Source organism: Vanacampus margaritifer, chromosome 1, assembly GCF_051991255.1.
Source record: "Vanacampus margaritifer isolate UIUO_Vmar chromosome 1, RoL_Vmar_1.0, whole genome shotgun sequence".
NCBI classification, from domain to species: Eukaryota; Metazoa; Chordata; class Actinopteri; order Syngnathiformes; family Syngnathidae; genus Vanacampus; species Vanacampus margaritifer.
The window spans coordinates 3,529,442-3,550,000 of record NC_135432.1 but is presented as its reverse complement, the minus strand read 5'-3'; the positions used below and the strand labels follow the sequence as shown (position 1 = coordinate 3,550,000).

At 37.7% G+C, this 20,559-nt stretch overlaps 2 protein-coding genes across 2 annotated transcripts in view; one reads left to right on the top strand and one right to left on the bottom strand.

Annotated features, from left to right (window-relative positions):
* LOC144034096 (OX-2 membrane glycoprotein) overlaps window positions 1-17,477 on the top strand; it is a 17,963-nt gene extending 486 nt beyond the window's left edge. Inside the window, exons 2-7 of the mRNA XM_077542648.1 lie at window positions 928-1,040; window positions 3,025-3,348; window positions 5,357-5,683; window positions 7,537-7,824; window positions 10,902-10,988; window positions 11,088-17,477. Of these exons, the coding sequence (XP_077398774.1) occupies window positions 977-1,040; window positions 3,025-3,348; window positions 5,357-5,683; window positions 7,537-7,824; window positions 10,902-10,988; window positions 11,088-11,194 (1,197 nt within the window). The 5' untranslated portion in view covers window positions 928-976 and the 3' untranslated portion in view covers window positions 11,195-17,477. The remainder of the gene's footprint in view (window positions 1-927; window positions 1,041-3,024; window positions 3,349-5,356; window positions 5,684-7,536; window positions 7,825-10,901; window positions 10,989-11,087) is intronic.
* btla (B and T lymphocyte associated) lies at window positions 13,765-20,150 on the bottom strand. The gene is made up of 6 exons (XM_077542659.1): window positions 19,966-20,150; window positions 18,450-18,776; window positions 18,352-18,378; window positions 18,121-18,225; window positions 16,684-16,718; window positions 13,765-16,596 (listed from the first exon to the last, which is right to left on the bottom strand). The coding sequence occupies exons 1-6, from the start codon at window positions 20,030-20,032 to the stop codon at window positions 16,357-16,359; spliced, it is 801 nt and encodes a 266-aa protein (XP_077398785.1). The 5' UTR covers window positions 20,033-20,150; the 3' UTR covers window positions 13,765-16,356.
* Between the last annotated feature and the right edge of the window lie 409 nt (window positions 20,151-20,559).

The window sequence follows — 20,559 nt, the reverse complement described above, 5'->3', positions numbered from 1 at the left end:
AACCTCTAATTTCCAAATTGCTTAGCAGGTGAGACTGCTGGATTTCTCATTAATATTCAGAATGTACATAAGTCTGTTCTGTTTGGCTCACTGTTCTCTCCTTAATTTGAACATGAAAAACAGCTTTGCCCGCTTGCTTCGCTGTCTTCATCGATTATATTTCTTAATTGATCAATGTCACCATTGTCCAGGTCTCTTTTTCCATATGGTCCTGATTTATCAAAAAGTTGTAGGTGCAATGCAAACTATAGAGGACCAGAACTGCCAACATTCAAAATAAATAAATGACTAAATAAAAAATATAAAAAAGACTAAAAGTGAAAATTAAACTGGATATTAAAAAATATATACATTTTTTTAATCAAATAAAAATATATAGAAATGGAAATAAAAACAACGAAAATATATATACATGAATAAATACATTTGTATTTAATTTTTGAATTATATTTTTTATATCCGTTTTTATTTTCACTTTTAGTCATTTATTTATTTAGTCATTTATTTATTTTTGAATTTTTGGCAATTTTTGATCCTCACTGCCAGGACGAAATGTTATTCAAATTAGGGGGCGGTCCTAAGCGTGTCTTGGGTTGGACTCCCCCGTTGCAAACTGCCTTTCATTGGTCGAGCGAGCGGCGAAATAAAAACGGATGTAAAACATATAATTCAAAAATTGAATACAAATGTATTTATTTATGTATATATATTTTTTGTTGTTTTTATTTCCATTTATATATATTTTTTAATTTGATTTTGATATCCGTTTTTGTTTTCACTTTTAGTCATTTATTTATTTTGAATTTTGGCAGTTTTGGTCCTCCATACATAGTTTTCGAGCGTGCATTATCCGCTGCACGTTTTGTTGTGGTATACTTAATATTTTTACACCCGGGTCACTCAACTCAACATCCGGTCTGCCCACAGTGACACGCCCCCCGTGAGTGCAGTGTTGACCAGCTCGCTGCAGGTGGACATGTTTGGTCTTCCCCTACGTCTGACTTTGCTACTCTGGATCGGAGGAGCAGCCAGCACGCAAGGTGACTTCCTTGAAAGTTAAATATAACAAAACATGCTAACACTGAGATATGTTGAAAGAAAACTGAGGACCATTTTAACAATTCTTATTTGAATGTGGCCCCTCACACTGATTGATGCGATGTCACGACGTCATACGATGTTACTTTTTTATGTAACAAGAAAAAAAAATGGTACACTTGTTTGGGCTGAGAAAAGTAATACTAAAATGTACAGTGAAAGAGATTTTAAAGTAATTTTTCCTGTTCATGGAAATAAACTTTACTTCTTGTATTTATTTAATTGTAAGATTCCTCACAGTCATACAGGTTTGAAAAAAAGGTAATGGCTTGCCACTTGATAGTAAAACTTTCTTTTTTTAACTGCATGGCAAGATTATTTATAAATATATTTTAGAATAGAAAATAAAGTGCTGGATGGACTTAACGTCTGGGACTATACAGATTTCTGAAGGGACAAATTTTGTAGTTGTATTTACGAGCCCTGAAAACTAAAATGGTGACTTGAAACCAAAATGGCCGACTTCCTGTTCAGTTTTGTGCATAGGTCCTTGTGGTTTTTCGCTTAAATTCGAATATTTGAATATTGGAAAAAACTTTGTCAGTGCATCATTTTCTCCCAATTTGCCAGGGGGCGCTACAGTGAGGTCATTATTTCGAACACCTAAATGAAATGTTTATTTACGAGGAAAAGCAAAAGTTGCTTTTCTGGCATGTGAAAGCTGTCGAAACGGGAAATCATTCATCAGAAGAATTATTGCAAGAATGATGTCACAGCTATTAAAAACAAACATGGATATTTGATGTCTTTTGCCATCAATGGCACTGAAGTAGGACGCTGATTATCGGCGCAGGCATTTTGATGAATATCGGTATCGGCCTTTTTTATTGCCGATTTAAAAAGTACATCTAAAATCATTTTAATCTCAGGGAACTCTTTATTTAAATTTTAAGTTAATTTTATAAGAGATTCTGTGTGACCTGGGAATCTTCTGAACCACTTTTTTTCTCCAACATTAAAATAAAGAAATGTGAATTTTTTAAATTTTGGGGAAATTATTTACTGTAGAAAAAATTAGAGAGCTACGATATTTACTTGTTTCCATTTAACTTTTTAAGACATACTGATAACCTTGGGAGCTCTGTGAACATTTTGTTAGAAACATAAAAGGATGCCTTGTCTATGATCTAAGATTGAAAAAAAATAAAATTCTACATTTTTGCAAAGTCAAAAAAATTGTTCAATAAACACGCTTTAAAACATTACAACAAAGTTAAGATTGGCATTTCAACCGTATTTATATTTTAGAAAATGTTGACACTAATTTCTTCCCCCTCCTTTTTTTTTATACTGAAAATAAATATCGGCTCCAAATATCGCTTATCGGCCTCCTTGACAAAAATAAATAAATAAAAATATCAATAAAATCAATTCTAATAAGAATCGCGATTCTCATTTAGTACGATTCAGAATAGATTTTAAATGTCCCAAAATCGATTTTATTTAAATAATTTTATACTGTCTTGCCTTTGTCTGTGTGTGCCTTTATTGTCCATGTTGTACCCGATTTGGCCACTTAGGGGCAGTGTGGTGCCACACGGTCTGATACACTGTTAAATTGTAAACACATTAGAGAGAAGAAGAAAAAAGTCACAATCAAGTTATTCCAATAAAAGTTGTTTTTTTGCAGAGTGGAGCCGTTTTTTTAAGTGATAAAAGGGCCGCGAGTAGCGCGCTAATTAGCATTAGCAAGTTCGACTGAAGTAGATCATTACAATTCCTTGCGCATCTATAGAGTGAATCAAAAATCATTGTCAATCAAATCATTTTGAATCAAAAATCGTCCGCTTATTGAAAATCGATTTCTGAATCTAGTCGCAGGCCCAAAAATCGGAATCGAATGGTGAGACATTCAAAGATTCCCACCCCTAATATCGGTCTATTTCTACAGCGAGGTTTTCAAAAGCTTACGTTATATTCCCTCAGGTGAGGTCTTGTCTTCTGCCACCGTGAGCGGCGAGGCGGGCCAAGCCCTCCTGCTGGGCTGCAATGTTACCACGGCAACGGGCGACAGCGTCCATCAAGTGCGCTGGCTGGACAGCCGTGACAAGCTCCTGCTGGCGTACCAGCCCAGGACGCCGATTCACATCAGCCACCAAGAGCGCAAGGTGGAGCTCGCCGCTTGGCAGAAGGACGCCAGCTACATCAGCATGGCCAACGTGCAGCCCGAGGACGAGGGCTGCTACCGCTGCGTCTTTGACGTCTTTCCTGCGGGCTCTCAAGAAGGCGTCACATGTGTCAGCGTGACTGGTGAGTTCAGTCTTTGCCAGTGGTTGGAGGATGCACAAATACTCAACTGTACATGTACTTGAGTAGATCACTTAGTCTCAGTTTCTGTATTGTACTTAATGTTTTATTTTTTATTTGAAAACAGACATTTATACTTTCTCCATTGTCAAAATGTGTCTTAGGCTCGCCCCCAAACCGCCTGATTATGGCATTAAAATCTAATGTGAAAAACGTAAGGTGTGTTTTTCAGTTATCATTAGCTAATTTAGCATTTTGCTAGCTCAAGAGCGCATGGAGAAGCTTGCCTCCACTCGCTACTGTACAGTTTGCGTGTCTGCTAAATGTACCACCATTCCCTTCTGAAAATGGAATGCTAGTTCATCTAGCATCTTTCTTTCGCCATACACAAAGTCCCCAGCTGGTTTCTGGAATTTCTGCCGCCAGGTCGTCACAGGATTTGAGGCGCTAGCCACCAGTTAGCTTGTGAGCTAACGGCTACTAGGGTTCATCTCAGTCAGCAGACAATTGGCAGGCTTGTCGGTGGCTTCGCTGCCTCACCGATGAAGATTAATTTCCGGGATGTAATCATTGCTAGCTATTGCTAAATGTGTGCTGTCGTGATAGAATTGGGCCTTAACTTAAGTGTCTTGAAATTGCACAGGATAACCACTAGGGATGTGCCAAAAAAATCGATTCTCATAAGAATTGCGATTCTAATTTAGTACAATTCAGAATCGATTTTAAATGTCTCAAAATTGATTTTATTTAAATTATCTTGCCCTTGTTTTTTGTGTGTCTTTATTGGGAGCGCTGTTCATGTTGTACATGATTTGGCCACTTAGGGACATTGTGGTTCTGCGTGTTCTGATACACTGTTAAGTTGTAGCCGAATTAGAGAGTCGAAGGAAAAAGTCAAGTTATTCCAATAAAAGTTGTTTTTTTTGCAGCGTAGGAAGAGCATATGCCGGTGAGTATTGTTAACAAGCTTCTGTATACATTTCTGAAGCGTTTTGGATGAATAGCCGTTCCTTTGAGTGATAAAAGTGCTGCAAGTAGCGCGCTAATTAGCATTAGCGAGCCGGACTGGAGTAGATCATGACGATTCTTTTCACATCTAAAATCATTGCCAATCAAAATGACAGTTAAGACGCCTTACAGAGAAACTATCTCTATCGAATACTTTTAGAATTGATTAATCTATCGATTATTCACTTGATTAATCGACTAATCGGATTATTTTAATTTTGCATTAGAGTGTATTACAAAAACATTTTTCCCTGATTACGCTTTATTAACCAGTGATTGGTGTTTATTTTGTACTTTTTATCCATATAGTGATAAAAAAAAAAGGTGATTGATGTTTTACTATGTTACCGATTTGGTCATTGTTTTCCAAAGTAAAAACAAATGTTTGCAAATGTCTTATTTTGATTAAACACAGACAATAATCAGTCTGCTTTCATGAAGGACTATAAAAATCAGTTAACAATTACTGGTGATCTGCTGAAATCAGAGCATTTGGACAATTTTGAATTAAAAATGTCTCCAAACAATGACTCGAGTCGTCGATTAATTTGATAATCGGTTACTCGTCGATTAATCGGTTAATTTTGACAGCTTTAAGTGGGGACTCTTTCATTCATTTGTCAAATGGTAGTGGAGCATCATCTCACAGTCACTGACGACTGAACATCTACTTTATTTTTTTTAGAGTAATTCTTTTTTTTAATTTTTATCCTCTTTATGCTTCTACTGAAGCACAGCGTGTTTTGCCATCTCTGGTCTTCAATCACCATTCTTGAGCAACGTGGCACAAGTTGGCCTTTACTGCACTCTTTGTCCTCCTCACAAAGAGTGCTTGTTCCTTTCGCATCTCCCAGAATCCTTTGACATAGAAATATGCTGGCTTCCCCACCACCAGAAGAGGAGTGACTAAAACCCGCCCACCCAACCGCCATCCTGCTACCAGTTTGAACCCACGCAGGTGTAAGCAAAAAAAAACAAACATGCGATCTTTTCTTTGTGTCAGTCAGAGTACATCAAGACGGCAACAAGACGGCGGTGAGCGGAAAGCCCGCGACGCTGTCCTGCCGCTACAGCCTGCCCGGGCGGGTGCTCCAGGTCCTTTGGAAGAAAATGGCCGATCAGGGAGGCGGCATCACCGTGGCGTCCTACTCCCGAGGTCACTACAACGTAGACGAGACTCTGCAGGGTCGCCTGAGCCTGAGCAAAAGCCTCGGCCACACCCGTCTGCTTTTCCAGACGGTCACGATGGATGACGAGGCCTGCTACACCTGCGAGTTCCACACCTTCCCGGACGGGACCAGGAGAGGCACCGCATGCTTTTCTGTTTATGGTGAGTTTGGCGACAAGTACCCGAATCACAAAACTGATTGAGGCGTAACAGTTTAAGAGAAGCACATTGTGTTCATTAGTCATTTTGTTTTTGGGTGGTTTAGAAGTCAAGTTATGACTTAACACTCCTTCACTGGTTCAGTGTGACTTGTCATTTAAAAACACTAAATACAAAAATTACATTGGCTCCGTCTTAGCAAAACTTTTGGGGAACTTGCTTGCAATTTTGTGGAACCAGTTTGAAGAAGGCTCTTTTCTATTTAAACTGTTCCCCTATTGAACAAAGTGACAAATATACCTTGAGATAAACAATTAAGAGCCAGACGAGCGTGCGTGACCTCACAATTGCAACTAAGAATTATTGGACCAAAAAAAAAAAATCCGAATTTCCCTCTCCAGAATGTCAAAAACGTCTTCCAGGGTGAATGGAAGTTTTTACAGCTTTTATTTTCTATACTTTTTAACGCCCAGTTCAGGGTTATTATAGCTTTGGAATTTGGAATTTTCATTTTTTTTTTTTATTATTATTATTTTTTTTAATGTAGTTAGTTTTGATTAGTTTTCAGGGAGATTCTGTTAATTTTAGTTAGTTTCAGTAGGCCAATTAGTTTTGTTTTTATTTTTATTTTTCATGTGTATTACTTGTGTACAGAGGTGGCAAATCCAGGGACAGGAAGTAAAAACCCTGCCACAGTTTGGCTTTAGCCATTAATGCTAGCTAGCTCCCTAGCAGGTAAACAAGCACCATGAGAGCTAGCTAGCTAGCTAGCTAGCTAGCACATGGTGTTAAAGCCAAACTGTGACAGGGTTTTTACTTTCTGGACCTGCATTTGCCAACTCTGCTTGTACGCAATATTTAATAAACACCAATGGTAGAAAAAAATAAAAATAATAATAATTCTTACTTAGCGTTGTATTTTATTGTTGCCTCGGGGCGACATCATCTGACGGTAATTTTCTATTAGCTGCAGCTGGATGACGTCACTTCTGTGTGACACACTTTCAAACGTATTCTAGTTAAGTAAATATTCTTAAAATCACTTTTAAAAACATCCCCAAAGGCTTTTGCATTAAATGAATTACCAAAGACTAAAACAAAGGACATTTTTTGCTATAATTAGTTTTAGTTAGCTTTGTAAACATAAAATGGAGTTTCAGTTAGCATTAAGCATTTTTTTTTTTCGTTAACAAAATTGTTTTTTTAAATTTTAATTTTTTTCGTTATTTTTCCCTAACTAAGTTAACTCTTCCCAGATGTACGCACACTTTTGGCCCGTGATGCACATGAAATGTAAGAGCTTTGAGAAGGGAAGTTTATGCCTGAGGGTCCCTTTTATCGCTCAGGAAGGGGAAAACAAGTTGATAAATAAAGCACATTCCTTTCTGTTAACCACGTCACGAGTGCTTAGGTGTTTCTGTTATTCATGTTTTGTTAGCGTTAACTCTTTGACTGCCAGATGTTTTCAGAAAAGGGATGCCGTGGGTGCCAGCCGATTTTAAGCATTTTGACTGATCTTTCAAGGTCCATAGAAAATTATGTGTTTGGACTATGGAAACACACATACTACCAAAACTCTCATCTTTCATCAGAAAAAAAAAGTTTGTTTCTACCTTATTCCGTTTTTCAGTAATCAACAATAGAAAATGGTTAGTTTCACCTCTGTTTTGAAACAAACGTCTTTTAACGTCTTTGGCACTCCTCCATAGGATTTTACTAAACGCTATTTGAGGTTTTTGGCAGTCAAAGAGTTAAGATTGCGAGGATTGCTTGGGAGGTTCCTTCACTCTAAAAAGTGAGTAACTGGTTGAGGTTTCAGCCCGTTTTTCTAAGCAATGTCCTACTTTCTCCTCCAGTTTTACCCGAGGTGAAGGTGACCCGCACGACGTCGTCTTCGGGCGTCGCCGCGGCCAACTGCACGGCTCGATCGCGGCCCGCGGCAGAGCTCGCGTGGGACGTCGGCGGGTACAACCAAAGTCTCAACACGTCGTTTGTCACCCTCGACTCGGAGGGTGACGGCACGACGACGGTGACGAGCACGCTGCTCCTCTCGCCGGGGCAGCTCGCCGAGCGCCCCGTCCGGTGCATCGTACGCCATCGGGGACTGGAAGAACCCCTCTCTGTGTCCCCCAACGACACGACTGGTGAGCTCTTTAGAGCCTTCCTTTTATTCAATTCAATTGAGTTGTTTGTTTAAAACTAAAGTTCAAACAATATGCACAGTTGAAATAAATGAAAGTAAAAACTACGGGGCAAACTATGTCCTCAAAAACTATACAACAATAGAAATATGTAAATAGTGCTGTCAAAGTTTAAGCATTAAGTTATTGATTAATCTAAAAAAAAAAAAAAAAACGCATTAATCATGTATTAACGCAGATTAATCTCATTATTAATTTTGACCATAGATTAGCCTTTAGCGTGACAGCGGATAGCTACGTTTAAACTCAAAAACTATATAGCAGTGTTGTAGAAATATGTAAATAGTGCTGTCAAAGTTAGCATTAGCATAGTAAGCATTAAGTCATTGATTAATCAAAAAAAAAAATCGCATTAATCGCACTATTAATTTTGACCATAGATTAGCCTTTAGCGTGACAGCGGATAGCTACGTTTAAACTCAAAAACTATACAACAGTGTTGTAGAAATATGTAAATAGTGCTGTCAAAGTTAGCATTAGCATAGTAAGCATTAAGTCATTGATTAATCAAAAAAAATCGCATTAATCATGTATTAACGCAGATTAATTGCATTATTAATTTTGACCATAGATTAGCCTTTAGCGTGACAGCGGATAGCTACGTTGAAACTCAAAAACTATACAACAGTATTGTAGAAATATGTAAATAGTGTTGTCAAAGTTAGCATTAGCATAGTAAGCATTAAGTCATTGATTAATCAAAAAAAAAATCGCATTAATCATGTATTAACGCAGATTAATCGCATTATTAATTTTGACCATAGATTAGCCTTTAGCGTGACAGCGGATAGCTACGTTTAAACTCAAAAACTATACAACAGTATTGTAGAAATATGTAAATAGTGTTGTCAAAGTTAGCATTAGCATAGTAAGCATTAAGTCATTGATTAATAAAAAAAAATCGCATTAATCATGTATTAACGCAGACTAATCGCATTATTAATTTTGACCATAGATTAGCCTTTAGCGTGACAGCGGATAGCTACGTTTAAACTCAAAAACTATACAACAGTGTTGTAGAAATATGTAAATAGTGCTGTCAAAGTTAGTATTAGCATAGTAAGCATTAAGTCATTGATTAATCAAAAAAAAAATCGCATTAATCATGTATTAACGCAGACTAATCGCATTATTAATTTTGACCATAGATTAGCCTTTAGCGTGACAGCGGATAGCTACGTTTAAGGTAGCACAGGTTGTGTTTGAGCAATGAAATGTCTGCATATGACATTCAGAATATTTTTTCTAGTCAAAATATTCAGGTCATTTTTTTTTTTAATTATGCAAGTAATTAACTAATAAGAAAAAGAGGAGGACGAGAGTGTGCAGTGGATCAAAAAATGTTGACGACGTCCTCATAACATAGAAAGAATGAACACGTAACTGGTGCTCTTCAAATTTGGTGGGCAAAAAGAAGCTTTTTAAGTAAGTAATTAATCACGATTAATCAAAACTCCAGGATGGGATTAATCTGATTTTTTTTTAAAAAAAATTATAATCGTTTGACTGCTCTTAAAATAACCTGACGTAAATGCCACATTCCAAAAAGATTCCAGTCTGCGTAAGAACAAAAATACTTTTTATGTAGAATCTCACCAAGGCCTTAAACACAACACAATACAAACATCAGCTATGATTGAATGAATTTGGCCAAAACTGAACAGCAAAGTGTCATCCACCTCTACTTTTTTTTATTTTTTTTTTAAAGATGGGTTCGGGGCACACATGCAAAAAAAAATCTCCCATGTAGCCTACAATGACAATAAATATGTCTTCTAAATTTGACATACCCCAGAGAGTGTTTTTAACACAATTTTGAATTTAAAAAATGTGTTTTAAGGACCAAAATAAAAAACAGTTTATCACTATCCGCCATTTTGGTCGTTTACTTTCGGCCTCGAACGCTTTCAGGTCGGAACTGGGGAAAAAAGCAACTCGGATATATCCGACTTCCGACCAATCTCGAATGCAGCATGTGTAACGACACCGAGCTGTTCTGTAAATGATGGCGTCTCGGAAAGATGCATTTTCAGGGTTAAGCTACGCTAGCTAGCTAACTGCATACTGTAATTGTAGAAATGCGGCGAATAAATAGAGTGACCATATTTTTATATGCAAAAAGAGGCCCAGCAGCCTCCAGATACTTAAATAGAACTCAAAGTTGACTCTAAGATGATGTCATGATAACTATTTTAACATGCATCCCTTTATGGGTAGAAAACAAAACAAAAAGCATAACTCTCTTTTCAAGTCTTACTTGACAAATGAATAAATAATGAGAGAATGTTCTAAGCCCAACCTTTTTTGCTCCTCCGATTGACCTTGTCTTTTATTTTTATTCTATATTTTTTTTTTTGGGGGGGGTTGGGGGGGGGGGCGTGGCGGGTATGTAACCCCCACCTAGACTACCTACCTAAGTACATAATATAGAGTATACTTAAGTATAGTTCATTTTATTTTTCAAGTGTACTTATTCTTGTACTAAAAGTAAACTTTAAGTTAACTCCTTGGGACAACATTGGCCCATTTTAGTACACTTAAAAAAAAAAGTAAACTGGAAATATACTCTCCTAATTTTGAGTTTACTTTTAAGTATACTTTTTTTTGGCCACCGACCCAACTCAGGACCTTATTTGCATGTTCAGCAATTGAGCTGACCTATTTTTTTCTTCAAATGAAATACTTTTAAAATATTATAAAATTATTTTCTTGATATATAACAGTGACAACACACACAGTCTACCATTTGCAAAAACTTCAACTCCCATTCGTCGCGCATTGAAAACCGGACATTTTCATGAATTTATAAAACCACGGGCGCACGGACAGGATGCAAAAAGCTCTGAACAAAAGAGGATGACTGGAGTCCTAATCCCCGTGACTTGAGTCACATCATGGCCTTTGCTTTGAATAGTAGTCCTGGCTGTTTTTTTATGAGGTTACTGAATGCAGCAAGCCGTTCATTCCCGTCCTACCGCATCTGACCACATGTCGTGCGCGGATGTTTTTATGTGCTGCAGCGAGTCCCGTCACGACGGTCATCATCGGTTTGCTGTGCAGTCTGGTGGCCGTCCTGATCCTCGTCTCTTTGTGTGTTTATCACCGCGGTAAGTTCTTCACTTAGAAAATGGCCGCAGCTCCTTGGCAGGAGAGCAACAGAGACTGGGAAAAATCCCTTTTGACAAAGATGTCCTTTTTTGGAAAAGGTCAAAGTTTCAAAGGTACTTTCCACTCAAGAGGATGTTTAACCTCGTCATCGCCCTCGTTCCTGTTCACACCTTCCTCCTCTGGAAAGTGTGACGGTGGTTTTTGAGGCCCAGTTCCCGTTTAGCTTCAATCATCTGCCCACAAAAGTACACATTTGACAACCTTTGAAACACTAAAATACTTGGACGTTTTCTATGTATCATTTATTGTTTTATTTAACTTTCGTAACAATCTTCAAGCAGAATTTGATATCATATTTATTGCATTTGCTGGGATTGTGATTGATTTGTCTTAGCTAGCTGATTGGCTTGATAAATACAATAAGTCGATTGACTGCCTCATATTGAGGCTACATTTTAAACGCGTTCTTCCTTGCCTGATGATTTGCTATGAAGAATCTGAAATACAGAACGTCGACAGTTGAAAGGCCATAAACTTGCACAAATTGGAATTTGATCAAAATTAAAGGATATATAAACAAAGTTGAGTTTCACTGTATTGTATGACTCATCAGCATTAAAGGAAATTTTTTTTTTTAAAATATATATATATCGACACCTTCTTGAAATTTTTTTTTAAGATTTTTCAGGAAACAACAAAATTAACCGTTTGTATCATGAGGAGATGATTTAAGCAATTTAAAAAAATAAAATAAAATTTGCAAAAAAATTACTTAGGCACTTATTTTAAGAGGGTGACGATATATTAAAATGTTTACCAATCACAGTGGTTAAACTCTTTTTACACTTGAGGGTTGAGCATGAACTAAATACAAAATAAAACTTTTTATGGAAAATTGTTCATATGCAAATCATTTGGCGCTCCGGAGTGCTTGCCCTCGCACAAATATGAAACGTCACAACCAAGCGCATCTTTAGTTATCTGCCTATTTCGGAAAATGTCTCTGTAAGCACGCCGTTCCGCACTTTTAAATGTACATAACAATCATTCTACACCCATATCGTGTTTCTCCACCAGACTGGCCAAAGTTTCAGAGTAGTAACCTACTATCAAAGTCAAAGGTCAGTTTAGCTGCGGTGTTAGCACAGGTTAGCATTAGCATTAGTAAGTTGCTTGGTGGATGGACCTTAAGTTAAGAAACCTGGAAACTGTTTTACATTGAGATGAAAAAGAAAAAACAATGTCTCCTTTAGACCTGCATCTACAAGTGACAGTGACATATAATTGTGATGTCCATTATTTCTTTTGTGGGGGGAATCAAATTCACAACAAATCAGGACGCCAGCTAGCATCTCAAAATTGATTTTGCTCAACCTTTTAGAGGTTCTTGTTGACTTTATTAACTAAAAAGCCCAAGTGACAAGTCACAAAATGTTAAGTTGCAAAAAAACTGGCTGCATCATTTTTTTTTTTTTGCCTTTTCTTGTCTAAATGTCCTCCTTTGTCGCTCCTGAACGGAACAACAAGTGGCGATTGTTTACAGCTGCGACAAAAAAAGACATGTCCCCTCTGAGGGGCGGGAAGACAGTTGGGAGGAAGTCAAAGGTCAGGTTCGCTGCGGTGTTATCACAGGTTAGCATTAGTAAGTTGCTTGGTGGATGGACCTTAAGTTAAAAAACCTGGAAACTGTTTTACATTGAGATGAAAAAGAAAAAACAATGTCTCCTTTAGACCTGCATCTACAAGTGACAGTGACATATAATTGTGATGTCCATTATTCTTTTCTTGTCTAAATGTCCTCCTTTGTCGCTCCTGAATGGAACAACAAGTGGCGATTGTTTACAGCTGCGACAAAAAAAGACGTGTCCCCTCTGAGGGGCGGGAAGACAGTTGGGAGGAAGTCAAAGGTCAGGTTCGCTGCGGTCTTAGCACAGGTTAGCATTAGTAAGTAGCTTAGTGATGGACCTTAAGTTAAGAAACCTGGGAACTGTTTTACATTGAGATGAAAAAGAAAAAACAATGTCTCCTTTAGACCTGCATCTACAAGTGACAGTGACATATAATTGTGATGTCCATTTTTCTTTTCTTGTCTAAATGTCCTCCTTTGTCGCTCCTGAACGGAACAACAAGTGGCGATTGTTTACAGCTGCGACAAAAAAAGACGTGTCCCCTCTGAGGGGCGGGAAGACAGTTGGGAGGAAGTTGAATTTGGAAGCCAGGCCGTGACAAAAATATCTCCCTCCCTCCTTCACATAGAACAACACACACACCCAAACTTACAGTAAAACAGCAGGCTTTTACTGTAAACTGTTGTTTTTCAACTGACCTGAGGTTTCGTCTAGTGAATTGTTGTCCCTATATTTGGAATTTTAATGCTGATTCAAGGCTGGGAAAAAAAACATATAACAGTAACCACATCAATGGTTGGAAGGTTTTTTGGTGCCACCTCTCTGAGCCAGCAGGATGTGCAAGGGAGTGACCACATCCTGCCCGGTAAACACAGCCAGCCACATTTAAAAAGTCTACACACCCCGATTCAAGTCTTTGTGACATAAACATTACACTGTTAACTTTGAACTGTACAACTGTCAACAAGATCTTTTAGCGTGGATAAGTAAAAATAAACGTGTCGACAATTTGGTTGCACAAGTGTGCACACCCTCTAATGACTGGGGGATGCGTCTGTGTTCAGAAGTAACAAAGAAGAGTGGAGCCTTTAATCACACGCACCCTCCCTGTAATCTTTAGCGTCATCTAGTGGTGAATAATAATTCATTCATTTTAAAAACCCTTTATTGATTTCAATAATATGCCATTTTTATATATATATTTTTTAAATATAATCGTAGGTCTAGTAATCACTAATTATATTACATAAGTAGCAACAGTCCTTAAAGGAGACCGACATGTTTTGCCGCGATTCAAATCTAGATTTGGAATTCCAATCCTGCATTTAATCCAGATTTGAGCCCGTGTTGGGCATTTCAAAACTTCAGTCCCAATTCTGGATCAGTTACAGCCTGAGAAAGAAAAAATAAATAAAATAGCTTCAACCCAAAATTTAACAGCATCAAAATTTAAAGCGCAAATCAACCCAAAAATGATTTTAATATGTTGTATGTCCACAGCATTCAGATTAATATTGTATTTGCCCTGAGTGATGTCATTTTCCTTGGACAGCAAGTGGCAAAATGGCTGCCGGCCTGCCGCTTTTGCATTTGGTATATTGACTTGAGGTCGACAGAAGACGCTTTCTGTCCCCTGTTTGTAATCCTGGGGGTGGTGTGGATTTGGAAATCTCAATCCAGGAGGATCATGATTAGTCTGATCCAATCCAGCAACATTTTTGAAATAACGGTGTAGAAAAATGGGATTTGGAAATCTGGATTTACATTTTTGAAATACTGGGCCAAGACTCTCAAATGCAATAGAGATCAGCAACACCCCATCTGGGCAAAGATGGAACTCGTGTTAAATTGGAGTCAACATCAGAATGGAGTTATAAGAGTTTGATTTTTTTTAAATTATAATTCGTTTTTATTTCGTTTTGATCTTTCTTTTTATTTCAGTTAATTTTAATTTTTTTTTAAGTTTTTCGAATGGGTTTGTTAGTTTACATTTTTTCAAAAATGGTTTGTTTTAGTTTAGTTTTAATATTTTTTTAAATTAGTATTTGTTGAGTGTCACAAAAAAGTACTGCGTAATAAAGTGAACCACAGTTCTCAGATGACTGTTTGACCTTCCTTTTTTCGTACGCCTGTACTATAATACTGAAATAAAAACATATATATATTTTTTTATTTCACTAACAACGTTTTTCAACATTTTGGTTTCAGTTATTTTGTTTATTTTCGTCAACTATAATAACCTTGGTCAGCACACACCCCTGCAAACATTTGATACACAAATTCAGATTTTCTTTTTTCTGACTTTTCACTTTCAAACCTGAAGATTTATTTTTTTGCTTACACTGACTGCTAATTAGAACGGTTTCTCATTCCCTTCACCATGTCCAAAGTCTCAGTTCTCATGAGCTGCGTTGTGTCGTTTGGACTTTATTTTTTATATTGTCGAGCTATTTCTTACTTGTAAGAAGAAATAATATCGAGCGTGCAGACTTCCTTCCTGTGCTCTGCACTTTCCTTGTAGGCGAGCGTTAACAAACTCTTTGAATGCAACACTTGAGGTCGCGTTGTGTCCTAAAAGTGCATTCAATGTATTTGCGGCAACTCGAAACATGAGAAAAAGAGGAGGGCCTGTGAAATGTGTCTCTTTGAGTAATGTTTTGGTTAGTGGTGACGGCGACGGACGGAAAGAGTGGCCGACCAGTTCCCTTTTGCGGTTGATGCCAAATAATTCTTGTGAGACTTGTTAGATCATATTTTAAGTTTGGTGTGACTTCACTCATACATGACACGTAACCCTCAAGTGAGGTCTTGTTGTATTGAATTTTTTTTATCGATCAACATGGACATAAAGAATCAATTGCGAACGTCCCCTTTTATGATCGTCACGGGACTGATTAACAAACGCTATCAGCACTAGTAAGAGTGTGACCGTGCACATTTAACCCTGGATAACCCACAGGGTCAAATTTGGCCCCTATAAATTCTGCTACTCAAATAACAAATACCTTTTTTTTTTTTTTACAAATTTAACTTCAAAAGTCCAGAGTGCTACTTCTGACCCCCGCATGGGGCCATCTAGTGGATGAATATTGCATCTACATGAGCCAGAGTGGTGGTGACAAGATGGCTGGCAACAAACATGCTGTTTTGATGAGCTGGAAATCAAGTCAAAAAAAGCATCTTCTCAGCAAACCATCAGATGGTAAAATTGTGTTTTTTTTTGTTAATCTATTTCATATCATGTTGCAGAATGCCTAGGAGTATGTTTTATATATATGTTTTGATAAATTAGCAACTCTGAGCTAGTTCAAAAAACAAGGGTTAAAATTGAAAAAACATATATTTTGGTGTTCAGTGAACTTATAGCAGTCATTTAATGTATAATTCTAAATTTTCCAAAGAAGAAAAGGGTTCTTGGGTTCTCCAGGGTTAATTTTGCAAGTGCTGCACTGACACTTGAGCACTTTCATAAACTGCACGCATCACACCAACAATGCACGCCCACATCATTTATGAAACCTGCTTCACCTTAAGCTCATACTAATTTTTGGGATGTGAAACTACTTTTTTTTTTTTTTTTTTTTTAACAATAATCCCTGAAAATCTCATCTGATTCCTACAAAACCGAGACTGACATCTGGGATGTGAGAGGAAGCCGCTAGTTTCGTTCTCATGTGAAACAAGTCGTGTCCCTGGCTTGAACGTGGGAGAACGTTGACGTTCCATCAGCGGTCGTATGTCATACTCGTATATCCGCGTACTCGGAACTGTCCTCTTTGAGCCTCCTCGTTCGAGCGGGAGTGCCGAGAAGCTGCCGGTGGTTGAGAGCGGCGTACATGACGGAGCTTCCCTCTTTCTCTGTCCTTGTTTTTGGATGCTTTTCTTCCTCTGAACTCGTCTTACTGTGGATGGAGCTGCCGTAGGAGGTTTGTGTATCTTGTGGTTTGGCGCCGGCGTGCCGGTTGGCCAAAGACAAGTGCTGCAAACATCAACATACATCATTTATAGATTCTGTTGATAAACATTTCCAGAAGTTATATTGAACGTAAAAGGTATGATGCCTCACTTCAGTTTCAGTTTGTGTCTCTCTCGTGGCGTGACCTGCACGAAGGATATGCATTGTTATTAGATCAAATGTGTACTGCTTTATGAATATGTAAGTACATATATAGTGTACACTGTTCCTAATGGATGTTTGGCTTTTGGGTGAAATTTCAGGATTATTTGCACAATTTGTTCTCTAACAAGGAGCCAAACAGCAAATCTCACAACGGATGTTTGATGATGAATCGACTAATAGAGAGTTTCTCAAACATTGTTGACATCAAGAATCACCCCTGAAGCACATTTTTATTCCTCAAAAGTCTATTACTGTAATATTATTAACATTGACAATATGCTTAAATTAAGGTGGATGTACTTAACTCATTCACTGCCATTGACGGCTAAAGACATAAAAAATTCATTTGAACTATTTCTATTAGTTTTTAAAAAAAATCCACTTTTGTTAACAAGAGTGTATAAAACCTAGGAAAAAAATATGTTAAGTCATGCAATTAATATTTAATATTTTTCTATTATAATAAAAATTGAATCGCCTCACGCTCCTAATTCTTAATAATCTTTTCTTCTTTCTTTTTTTTTTTTTTAAATTTTTTTAATAATCTTTTTTTTATAAAGAAAAGATTATTAAAAATTAGGGGTGACGATTATTCTTTTTATCATAATTAATTGCATGACTTCACTAGTTAACTCAATCAATTAATTTCATTAATTTCTAAAAGAAAAAAGACAATAAAAAGCAATATTCAAATTCCAAGTAAAGCAAAAGAATGAAAGGGAACAGAAAGAAGTAAAACTTGTTTTGTGTGCCCCTGATCAAAAAAACAAAACAAAAAAAAACCCTAAAGATTAATCACAAATTTTGTATCTGTTCTAAATATACAATATATTTTTCTAGGTTTTCATACTTTTAACAAAAGTGGGGAAAAATGTTAAACTAATAGAAATAGTTCAAATGAATTTTTGACGTCGATAGCCGTCAATGGCAGTGAATGAGTTAAACAATGATTCTGTTCAAATCTATTGCCCATAATAAAAGCAGTTGTAAAAGATTACATGCAAATGGACTTAAAAGTTACAACTGAACTGCAAGTCACAAACGTACTGAATAAAATCAATTTTAATCTACTTTAATATGCAGTTTGAGTGTTTGATTCTGTGATTGCAGTGATTATTTCACATACATGACAGAGCGTTTAGCACCACACTTAAGGATTCGTAATAACACATTTCCAAGATTATCCACTTTTATGCTTTTTTTTGTGATTCACCCAGTCCCCTTTTCTTAAAAAAATAAAAATTAATAAAATCCAATGAAACCAGGAAATGTTTTGGCCATTCATGCATTTTTTTTGCCATTCAGCTCCTTGTTATACAACAACTGAATACTTTTTTTCTGGGTTATGTATTAAAAAAAGACAATTGGTAGAAAACGCCTCACCTTTACACCATTGCATTGAAACGACAGAAATAACAATCACGATGACGAAAGCCACAGTGCCTGCGGCAGAGTACACGTACATCCATCGCCCGTCCTCCGTCACACCTGCAGATAGAAAGACACACTTCATTTCCTAGAAGAAATGTGTAAGAAAACGTGAGTTGCGAGTGTCCCAATAAACGAATCATCTCAAAATACGTGCAGAATAGGCTGCAAAAAAAACGTTCTTACCGGTTTCATTCCTAAATGAGGTGTTATCTGTAAAACCAGAGGTGATGTTAGAGTAGCCTCCAAAACGAAGCACAATTCATGATTATATTAAGACATACCATTCACAGACACTTTAATGCTGTGTCCTACGGTGAGTCCACTTTGACACTGATAGAAACCTGTATTGCTTTTTTGTATATTTGTGAAGCGTAACAGCAACTTAGTTTCCACTTTGCTTAACTTCTTCAATTCCACGTTAGTGTGAGAATCGTTAGTCACTGACACGGGATTGTGGCCTCCCAAGTCCGACTTATACCAGGAGACATCATAAGACGGGTTAGTGCAATTGCTATACTGGTATATGCAATAGATCTCCAAGTTGTCCCCCAATGTAACATTGTAATCAGTTGTGTCCCCCATCAGGATTTGCAGGCAGTCTTCACCGTCTGGACAGAGAGGATGAGAAACACATGAATTAACACTATAAGAACTTTTTTTTTTGCTTTATTAGCAGAGTATAAAGCATTTCAATATGGCACTTTCAGACCTCAATACAGTGATTAGCTACAGTCACTGTAGGTCCAAATTCCACAAGGGGGGCCTGATTTGACGCTTTAAATGTGAGGCAGACACTAGTGATGGGAAAATGAAGCTTCATGAAGCACTTGCGATACTTTTTGACTCCTCAAGATGGCGCTCATGATTCAAATATGCAATACAAATGTAATCAATTTTTATTGCACTAGCCTTTATTTTTAAACCAAGAGCACCATCTAGAGCAGACATGGGCAAACCCCGGCCCGTTATGCTTTTCAATCCGGCCCGCCGAACTTATCCAATAAGGCTAGAAAAAAATTCAAAATCATTCATTTAATTTTGTCCCTGCAATGCCGCGTTTCACCAGTAGGTGGCGCCAGGCTTTTTATTGTGGGTGGGCCTGAGGAAAAATGGGCGGGCCAGAGAAATTTCCTTTCTCTTCCCTAATAGTGCTTTACCGCGGGTCACAAGGACAGCGATTTACTTTATTTTCCTGTTGCCATCTGACCCCGTCTGTAGAAATGAGCGCACCAAAGAAAAGGAAGGTGGACGGTGAGGGCCGAGTGTTTAATAAAGAGTGGACAACACGATATTTTTTCACGGAAGTCCGATCAACGGGCTCTATCACAGTGGTCCCCAACCTTTTTTAAACCACGGACCGGTTCATACATGTCCACAACTTTGGCGGACCGGCAACCCAGTGGGTGCTTGGCTGTTCGTCGGCTGATTAATAAAAGGCTACGGCAACAAACGCAAGTCCACTACCATAACAAGGGTAACAAAACGCGACTGAGATGATTAGCATCTTGACAAGTGTCAAGAGTCCGTCGTAAACAGAGAGAATCTGGTCACTTTTCAAAATAAAATATTTTCAAGCCTTGGCTAATCAATTAACCGGAAGTACAGTAAGTTTTTTTTTTTTTTTTTTCAACCTTGTGGCCCGACGCGGCCCTGTACAGGTCCGCGGCCCGGTGGTTGGGGACCACTGTCATACATCGAATCTGGACCTAACAGTATTAAAAAGAGAAGTTCTAATGACTTTTTTTTGCCCTCAGACGGTCACAAAATAACACAATCGTCATGGAAGAAGCAACTTACAGCTGACACTTGACGTGAGATGCAGAACCGCCCAGACGGACAAAAGCACACTCAAAGAGTGCTTCATGATTGAGGACGAAACTCCGCATCTTCTCCTTTGCAGCCAATTCAAAATGATACGGTCTGCAAGCGCATCATCGTTTGCTTAACAAGCAGAAGTGCAACTTCCTTTTGTCTGTTCGAACTACAGTACTTCTGGCTTTGCAAATGATAAGTGGAAGTAAATGAAACTTGGTGGGTGGGCTTCTGCAAAAGCTGCAGTCTCCAAACACGTCAACTACTCTTGCTTCACAGTTTGTGTTCTCGTGACCGACCTCGCGCGCACGCACACACTACTACATTATTTATTTCAAGCACTATAGAGGTAAATATGGTGCAAAACTAACTTGTAAATTTTTTTTGTACCTGTAGAAAAAAAGTCTAAATTTTACAAATACAAATTTAGACTTTTTTCTACAGGTCCAATTTTTTTTTACAAGTTAGTTTTGCACCATATTTACCTCCATAATGCACATGCAACTACCCAAACGCGTTGTGCGTTTTGTTTTGTTTTTAACAACAGCGCCTCGATGTGGTTATACGTGTCATTGCAAA

Excerpts from the sequence above, each read along its gene's own strand:
- btla (XM_077542659.1), bottom strand. The coding sequence starts at position 20,032 with ATGAAGCACTCTTTGAGTGTGCTTTTGTCCGTCTGGGCGGTTCTGCAT. Across the intron at positions 18,777-19,965 it reads TCTCACGTCAAGTGTCAGCT|ACGGTGAAGACTGCCTGCAA; the intron begins GTAAGTTGCTTC and ends CTCTCTGTCCAG. Across the intron at positions 18,379-18,449 it reads CATTAAAGTGTCTGTGAATG|ATAACACCTCATTTAGGAAT; the intron begins GTATGTCTTAAT and ends CTGGTTTTACAG.